The 9,813-nt window shown below is 42.2% G+C and overlaps 1 protein-coding gene across 1 annotated transcript in view; it reads left to right on the forward strand.

Annotated features, from left to right (window-relative positions):
* Ush2a (usherin) overlaps positions 1–9,813 on the forward strand; it is a 678,059-nt gene that overhangs the window by 259,320 nt on the left and 408,926 nt on the right. Inside the window, exon 21 of the mRNA XM_033762039.1 lies at positions 7,988–8,118. Within this exon, the coding sequence (XP_033617930.1) occupies positions 7,988–8,118 (131 nt within the window). The remainder of the gene's footprint in view (positions 1–7,987; positions 8,119–9,813) is intronic.

Here is a 9,813-nt window from a genome sequence, read left to right on the forward strand (position 1 = left end):
GTACTGAGGATCTAACTCAGGACCTTGTGTTTGTGAGGCAGGCGGCAGCCCCACTGAGCTAAACCTTAAACCTCCGGGCCAGTGCCTTGATCACTGATGGGACTTTGTGTTTTTCTGTGGGCCATGATCATTTGCATATCAGAGTGTTTGTTAGTGTTTTGTCCAGTGACTGTTGGGACCTTGCCCCTCTTTGGGTGTCTGGCTCTTGATCCTACTGCTCGATTTCTGTGTGTATTCACATGTCAGTTCTCAGATTTTGGATTTCTAACTGAGGATGCATACAGATGCTATAGTTTCCTTCTCCGCTTTGACTTTAGAGGGCAAAGATTTGCCTCACCAGATGTGTTTCAGTTATTTTCTTTTTGCTCTTCCATTGGCTTATCCTGGGAATAACCTGGCTCTTTCTAATCATTTTGAAATGTTTTACATTTTCTTGCATGTGCAATGGCAAGGATGGGTTGGCTTGGATGAAAGTTTTGGGTGGGAGTCTAGGCTTCTTCGTTCAGAAGAGACACATTCTGTAATGTCCTTGGAAGGCAGTTTCTCTTACTGATGGTGACATCTGTGGATGGGGATGGAGGGGTTTTCTGATTTTATAATTCTTTTATGTTTCTGCTTAAACTTAATATCTTAATTTTTGTTTGCTCCTTGCCTTGACCCTAAGAGAAATTATCCCTTCCACTTCCCTATCCCCTAAAAGCAATGTCTTCTGTGAATTTCCCTTTCCTCCAGTGTTCCTGGGGCCTTTTTCCTAGAATTGCCGGGAGCCAAGGTTCCCGCCCAGCAGGTGTCAGTCCTGTTCAAAGAGTTATTTCAGTCAGAGAGGGATTGACTTTCAGAGGGCAATCATATCTGACTCCTCCCACAGCTACCCTCTGTCACTTTCCCATCATTCCCTGCCTTGCTTTTGCACTCCAGTGTGACCTCTGGCCCTGTGGTACTGGTTTAGGATATTAATTCTTCCCTTTCTGTATTGAGAATTTCTTATCCCTTCTCTCTCATTCTCTCTGAAACCTTGGCTTGTGTGTCTTTCATCTCCTTGTTCACATAGCATTTAGAGGAAATGTGGTAAGATTTTTATGAAGCCACTATCTTTTTTTTTTTTTTTTTTTTTTTAATACTGGGGATTGAACTCAGGGCCTTGTACTTGTGAGGCAGGTAGCAGCACCACTGAGCTAAATCCCCAGCCCTGAAGCCATTATCTTTATCCTTTGATGAGCTGAAGTGTCTAGACTAAAATTTTAAATGTTAAAAAATAAGTCATGAATATACTAGAAGAAAAATTTGAAGCATGTTTTTTATTATTTTGTGAATGGGGTATTACTTTCTGATTCACATAAATTCTAAAAAAAAAAAAGAAAAAAAATGTAAAATGTTAAACCTTTTTATTTTAGCCTATAGAGCTTTGAAAACTGATAATTGGTAATGTTAAAAAGAATATAGATAATTGGGAGAAATGTTGGAAAGAATTAGCATTATTTGACACATATAGATTGGGCGTTTAAAATGAAATAGGCCGTATTCAGGGGTTACAGTTTTAGGGACTAGAAATAAGTTTAAATTAAGTTAAAAATGTAGCGCTGGCTGGATTTGATGATGCTGTGGATAGACAAGAAGCAGAGGATTGGTGAGAATTGTCCCAGTGAGCCTCTCAGAGAAGGTGAATAGAAGAGGAGAGCTGTGAAAGATGCCTGGGTAAGATTCTACAGGCAGTGGGGAGCAAAGGTCTCGGGCGGATAGAAGGGAAAAAGGAAAACGAAGCACAGTGGGAAATCAGTGACACACAGGAGGCTGGGTTATCCGTAGACAGCACACCATTCTGGGCCCTTCAAATTTTACTCTGAGTAAACAAGAAGCCTTTGGTGAGTACCAAAGAGAAGGAATACGATCAGAATTGCCTGCTGGTAGAATCACTCTGTTGTGTTAGAACAGACAGACTATGTGGGAGGAGGGCAGTGCAGAGGAAAAGGGAAACCAGCTAGGGGAAATAATTGCCAAAATCCAGGACAGAGGGAGTGATGCTTCATAACGCACCATCATCCTCAACGTACAGAGAGCTCTTATAAATAATGTACAAACTGACAAGTAGACCTTTCGCAGTTGGGCAAAGAGATGTATGCACCATTTCCAGAAAAATAAATACTAGTGGTTATATATGAAAATGTTATCCTCACCAATAATAGGCTGACTTAAAGTGCTTGCGAATGGAAAGGAGACCAAGAGTCTGAGGGTAAGAAGTGAAAGGGGACATTAAAAGACCTAAGATGTGTTCTTTACATGTACCAAAATCTTCACGTCACAAGCATGAATCGATAATGTTAATATAACAATAGCAATGTGGAGAGAGGGGTAGAGAGGAGGGAGGGAGGTGGGGGATAAAAAGAATCAGGATATTTTTAGTTCCTGTGCTCACTCCCTGAACGGAATGTAAACATCATGTGCTCCAAACACACGTGATTTTTTTAAAAATTTAAAAAGTAAAATAATAAAGACTAAATTCCCATGTTTTGCATCTCAAATTTGGAATAGTTTATTCTTGGACAGAGTCTAGGGAAATAGATATTCACAATGTATGAAAGCAAGTATGATTCTTAGTTTTCAAAAGGTGATATGCAAATATCTATGAAAATTTAAAATAATTACCCTAATTAAAATGCTATCTTGGAGCCAATGATAGGTGTGCAACAAATTTTTTTTTTACTCTTTTTAGTAGAAAATATTTGAAACCAACTTAAGGTTACCAATGATAAAATAGTATGGTAAATATATTTCATCATTAGCAAAAATTGTGTACCTAGGAGAGCTGGTAGGAAAAGAAATATTGCCAAGTGAATAGAACTTGCAGAAGGGTGTATGTGATGTCTAGTTGCAGTATGATGTGGGTGCACACACATGTGTGTGCTTGTGTGTGTGTGTGTGTGCAATGTTTGCACATCTTTGGCAGTAGTTTGCTCAGTAGGTGGTAGGTTAAACTGTGGAGAACATTCATTGTCTACTTTTAACCTTCTATTGGGTTTTGATGTATATAACTGCCATTTATTTAGCTCATGTTTTTTGTTGAGGTGTAACACATGTACAGAAAAGTGCAAAAATCAGACCACAGGTGCACTGATATCACAAACTGCACAGCCCCTAAAACCAGCACCCAAATTCCTCAGCAGAGCATTACTGGGGCTCCATAATCCCTGCCTGGTGTCCAGGGAGGAGCCCAGCCAGGAACCTCCAACCTGCCTCCCTGTAGCACCCTTGTGTGTTTAGCCTGGGTTTGATTTAGATAGGATGATTTGCTATATATTCCCTTGTGCCTATGATGTTTTGCACAATATCCTGTTTCTGAGATTCATGCAGGTAGATGAGTATGGGCCTGATCCAGTGTGTTCATTTTCATCACTGTGTTTATCCTTCCTGCATCCACGGGCATGGGTGTCCTGGTTTGATAGTATGACAAAAATATTGCTATAAGCATACTTGTGTATCTTTTGAACCTTTGTGTATTGAGGGATAAATAGCTGACAGTGAAAGGTGTGCATCTGTTTAGAAGATAGATAACTAAAAAAAAATCCATAGTTGCTCAAAATGTGTGTAGTAATTAATAGACTAAATAGGTGTTTATGAAGAGTACACATATAATCTTTTATAAATGTTGTGTCGTGAATTTTATATTTATTTACATATTATATAGATGTACATATACGGTACAGTTGCTGGATATATTTGGTTATATTTTGTGTTTTCTCTTTTTTTTTTGGTCATTCTTGAGGCTGCCTACTGGCATCACTTTTCATTTCTCTGATGGTTAATGATGTTAAGTGCTATTTCATGTGTCGATTCTAGCGATGTATCTTGTTATCAGAAATACGTGTTGAAGACATCTTCTCCCACCCGATTGTCTTTCCATTCTGCTCTTCATGCCTTCCTTAATTTTAATGCAGTCTGACTTTTCCAGTTTTCCCTGTTATAGTTTTCCTTTATTAAGAGCTCTTTGCCTATTCCAGAACCTTTGAGTGTTTATTTTTATTGATACATTTTTAAAGTTCCAAATACACTTCATGAAAGTTAAAAATTTCCATGCAGAACTTGGATTTTCAGATTTGGGGGCTGCCAGGCCATAGCCATCTGTCTGTTTTATTTATCTCTGTGCCCCATTAGTCTAGAATAGTGGCTGCAGAAAGTATGGTTCCTTAACTGTGTCTTGAATTAATGAGTAAATATAGTGGTAGAAGAAATACTCTGTTGTTTCTCTAAACCCTGGGAACAAAAAAAACCTCTTAACATTTCCTCTCTTTCTTACTATTTTTAAAAATCAAAGTCTAAATTTAACAAATGAGAAAGGTGCATTGTTCACTGTTCCGCTAATGCAAGCTGTGTTGCTGCTTAGCATGACTGGAAACACACTGCCCTTCGGTCTTGCGTGGCGCAGGTCCACAAGTCCTTGGACCCGTTCTTGAGACAGGGCAGAAGTCAGGGGAGCTGAGTAAAAACCGCAGCTCCCTACTGGGCTCCTGTCCTCATGGACCTCACGTGTGGCCACTACCATTCCTTTGGACAAGTCATGTGACTGAGCCCGAGTATGGACACCGGGATCTGTAAACATGGTGTCTTTTTGGTAAAAAGGAGGATATTGATAATATCAAATAATTATGCATTGTATTCTGCTCTGTGGTAAATTTCATAAAATTTTTCTTAAAGTGTTGTATGCATTCATGAAAAGATTGCGTGTATCTAAAGCCATTTACTTGTAAATTTAGTTCATTTAAAAAATTGATTACAGGATTTAAGTATGTGGCTCAAAAGATAGAGTTTATCTGTGTGTATAGCAATAATTAACTAATCGTCAAGAAGGTGTTTCAGTAGACATGTGCCTTTTAATTTCCTCACACAATCCGTGTCAAAGAAAGCCATTTGTTACTCGTCTTGTTAATGTAAAGAGAAAAATGGCAAGATTGAATGATCTGAAAAAGCTGAGGAACATCAAATCAGATTGTCATCTTTCCTTGATCTGTGTGGTTTTCCATGTTGATTATGCTAAAAGTTCATTTTGTAGAACTTGGAAATTAAATGTTGTGTTGGAAATTAAATGCACTTGCATATGCCTCGAATGGCGTGTAATCCTTGTTTCCAAGTGTGTCTTGGCTGAATACCCTGCAGTTCTCACTCTGATTCATTTTCATTCACCACATTTCCCTCGAGTTACAGAAGAACGATTGTGTTCCCAGGCCACCCAATCATCCCCTTCTCTCCTTCAGATGATTGCTTCCTCTCTCCCCTGTACTGCCACAGAGTTGCCTCTCTACACACTTGTACAGCTCGGCTGTCTTTGTGCCCTGAATAATGGCTATGTTACTAGCATATGGTACTGAGTCTAAAATTTTTAAAAAGCTGGTCTCAAAAAAGATTTCTATGCATCCCATTTCTGTATCAGCTTTACCTGATGCATGCTCTACCTGTACCTTCCTGATGGTCCCTTCCCTCCATCCTTATCACCCCGCGATCAGGACTGTGGCATCTTGCACTGAGAAAAGTCGTCCTTTCTACTTCCACACACCCTCTTCCATTCCAGCGTTTGTGGCCGTCTAGGAAGTCTTTACACACAGAGCCAACCTTGACTCCTTCACGTTCTCTCCTCCGGAGACTTCCATTTTACAATATTGGCTTTATTATTGTAACTTTCTCTGTCTGTTCCCTCCTCCTGCACGTGGACATTGCCCCACGAGGCGGTGTTTCTTTCTCTATATTGTCTCTCAGACGTGGATTCTTGGTGTGCGATCGTCAATTTATTTCTCTAGTCCCATCTTCCCTTCCGAGATTTAGTCTCTCATTTTTTCCCGGTGATAAAATGTTCAACATAATTAATGAAAATTTCCTGTTCATAACACTGATCTTAGAGCCTTACCCAGGAGCTCCTTCCTTGGTGACCTTTCTACTTCTGTTAAGACACTGCCTTCCTTGCAATAACTGCTGAAAACTGCTGTCACCCCGTAGTCCCTTCTGAAATGCAGACTCTGTTGTTTCAGTAGATTTAATTCTTTGTCCATCTTTAATCAAAATCCATATCATCTCATTCCCAATGTGCTGTGATGTCCTCACTTCTATGGCAAGATGATCTACACCCTCTGTATGTTCCATCTTCTTCCTCCATGAACCTCACCATTCCTTTGGGGGCCTTGATCCTGACTTTCAGCGCCCTGTTTCTGTCCCCCACCAAATTTTTCACATTGCCCTGTTACTTACCAGTAGGTTAAAATTACCCTGGTGGCTCGGCCCTTCTAGTTTACTTACTGGGGGAGATGATAGCAGGAAAGCTAGCAGCAGGAATTTGGATGCGTTTGACCTCAGCAAAATAATTGGTGGGGCAAACAGGCTTCTTCTGTGGCGTGAAAGAGGTGCCAAAAAGGACCAGCATTCAATCAGCAAGCGCGTAACACCCAGGCTGGGGGAATGGAATAGCATCGCAGAGTGTGTGGAAATCGTGCAGCAAAATGCTGAAGACAGGCGCATTAGAAGACCAGAGGCTTTAAATCTTACAAGGTGGAGACGGGAAGCCAAGGGAGCCAGTACGATTGGAGTTAGATCTGTAAAAACTGAGGCGTGCATGCCAAGATTGTCGTGTTCTCCTTTAACCTTCCCTAAATCCCTGTGAACCAATTTATGTCTTGTATATTTCTATCACTTACCACAGATCACCATAGTTTGCCTTTTAACTCTTGCCTTCTGTCTAAACTAAAGCTCAGTGCCAGGCGAGGGCTGGCTCATGTTCTCCTTCAGTGGGTAGTGAAGTGCTCAGCCAGTATTAACCCCCTGTAGATGCCTGCTGAACAAAATAACCCTTCGGTGCTCACTCACAGAATGAGTCCACATTCCTGCCTCCACGCATGTGCTGAAATTTCTCCCTCAGCTCGGGTGCACCTCTTCCCTCTTTCCCTTGCTCTGAAGTCTCAGAATGTCGACTGTGTGCACCTGAAAGCCGTGTTACGTGTTTGGTGGAGAGAGGGCTGCCACTCAGCTCTGAGGGAGTCCATCTGTTGAACCCCATGTGCAGTCCCTCATCTGGGCCCCTCGGTCACCAGCCCAGCTGAAAAGCTCCCTCTCGTCCATCCTCCTGGCTCACGGAATCACTACTGGGATCAGAATTTATTCATTATTGAACGCTGCGTTCTTGAGCTGTCGTTTGACTTTCGTGTGTGATACTGAACTCCTGACGGATTCTCCCAGAATGATTCTCTGTTCATTTTCCACTTCCAGTGAAACTGGAGACCGGAGAGGGTACCAGTTAGGGTTCTTGGCTGGTTTTAGTGCAGTAAGTGAAATTCCTTGTGCACAGGGTTACATGGTGAGGGGAGGTGGGGCCCCCTGGGGGTAGGAGGAGGCCATTTGTGGGACCATGGCCAACGGTCTGGCTTAGAACCCGGAAATTCTTGTGAGACGAGAGCACTGTGAGTCTTGCACGGGGCTGGTACATGCATGCGGGGGCAGTGAAGGCCCTGAAATCCAGAAGGTTGCCAAGCTTTTGAAAGCTCTTGCAGGAAATGAGATCTAGGGCCCAAGCGGGGCAAGTCTTTCTAGTTTTTATCTTCATTTACAGCACTGAGTATTTGAACTTCATAAGTATTTAAATAAGGTCCCCATTGTTTTCGCTTCTGTCAAAAACCCATTCATTCTCATGAATCACTGATAATGTTTCCACACTGATTCTCTGAGTATCCAATTTGGGGTTGATAATGTGTCCTTTTAGGTTGCTAAGTTTTGCACACATTTAAACTTCATTATATATTGATTAGCAGGAGGGCACTTAAATTGGCAAGTCCCAGATGGCACTAAAAATGGGCTGCACTGAAAACCACATGGCTGGGACACCCCGGGACGCTGCTGGGTACAATTTCCTGACTGTACTCTCTACATCATAATTAATAATTGAAGTAAATGCGCATTTATCAGAAAGAATCAACAAAGGCTTGCACTGATTTGCTGATTGTTCTTGTCTCGTCAGGCATTAAAGCCAGCTTTCGAACGAGGGTGTCTGAAGGTTTGATCCTCTTTGCAGCAACTCCCGGCAATCAGGAGGGGCATTGTGCACTTCAGTTGAAGAACGGCCGTCCTTATTTTCTGTTTGATCCTCAGGTAAATCATTAGTCATGACAGTTGACATGTTGAGAGCACCCACGTGCTTGATAGTGTGAAGGTAAGTGTTTATGGTTTCATGTTGAAAATGTAGATAGTAATAAGCTATAAAGTAATGTGAGCATAAAGTAGTAAGTATAAGTACTGTTATTATCCTCGTTTGACCAATGAAGAAATTGAAAAATCACGGAAACAGTTCCACTTGCCCACAGCTCACATAGCAGGGCTCACTTCCGAGCCACACAGCCTACGTATCTGTAGGCTTAATAACCTTGTCGTGAAATTTCATTTTTTTTTTCTAAGAGTAACAAAATTTATTGAGAGAAAGAAAAGCTTCTGTCTACGAGAGACAGAAGGGGGATCAGAAAGTGGGCGCTCCTACATTTTTAAATAAATAAATTTGAATCAGTCTATTTTTAGTTTCCTCCAGAGCTAGCATTGCGCGTTCCTTTCTCTCCCCGCTCTGTCTCCCTGTGTCCTCTTTTCTGCCGTTTCACCAGCACCCACTGAAGTGGCTGTGGAGGACTAGTGCACCGTGAGCCTCGACCCTGTGGTGTCAACATTAGATATGACTGTGTCCCCAGGAAGCAGATGCACCCCAAACAATTAACTTGCATATTTACGAATGTTGCCAAAGGGAACGTGGGGCTGTGCGGCGTGCGGACATAGGATGAGGGGTGGGGTTTCCCCGAGTTACAGAAGAGCGGGGAAGAGTTCCTGGGACACGAGGAGCTGGGCGGGTAGCACTGGTGACTGAGGAGGGAAGTGTTCAGGAATAAAGGTCCCAGGCAACGCAATTAGCACATGCTAAGTGCGGGAGGGAGGGTGGAACAGGCACATTCAGCACTCCTCCGGCAAAAGTGGCCGGAGAATGGGGAACAAAGGGAAAAGCGGTACTTTGGAAATGTAAGGCCGGAGACCAAGTCCTTAGAGCCTTGTGACAGAAGTGAGGACTTGAATTTTTCCTGAGGGGAGTGGGGAGTCCTTGAACAAGTTGTCTTCACTTTTGTTAAACAAATGTTAGCAAGCATTTCATATTAGGCTATGCATCAGCCCACAACGGAGAAGCAATAAGACTAAATAAAGGACTTGAATTTCCACTTCCTCCCATCTTCAACTTAACACTGATTCAAAGTCGCAAATTTTACTTGCTAAATAAATGTTTTACATTTGTAAAATGAGCACCTCTCTCTTTGCATCCAAATTGCAACTAGTGTCAGGGAGTGGGGGCTCTTTGTAAGGACCAGAGAGCGTCCTGCTCTCTGGAGAGCCAGTGACCTTGGAGGTGAAGGCAGGGCCTGCCAGGCCAAGTGTGTGTGTGATCCTCATGCCTGGCCCAAGAGGCAGGTGGAGTCCTTCATACGTGAGGTGTCAACTGCCACAGCAAGACTAGGGCAGAAAGTAGGTGCCATCCTGACAAGGGCGATAACTCCCAGCTAGGGCAGGTCTTTTCCACAAGGACTTCCAGTGCTCCCTGGAAGTATAACTTCTTAAAGAATGTTAATAGAAGACCACGAGTAACAAGGAGAAATCACATCCCACTTGAGCAACCCAGCCAGAGAGACAGGGAGAGTGATGGTCATCACAGAATGCAAGACAGGAGGCAACTGGAAACCAAAAAACCAGGACAGTGAATTTTATTCAATTACAGAACTGAAAATATTTTTCTTTTTCTTTTTTTTTTTTTTTTTTTTT

The sequence above is a fragment of the Fukomys damarensis genome, unplaced genomic scaffold, assembly GCF_012274545.1.
Source record: "Fukomys damarensis isolate Sample0158 unplaced genomic scaffold, DMR_v1.0_HiC HiC_scaffold_11, whole genome shotgun sequence".
Lineage (NCBI taxonomy): Eukaryota > Metazoa > Chordata > Mammalia > Rodentia > Bathyergidae > Fukomys > Fukomys damarensis.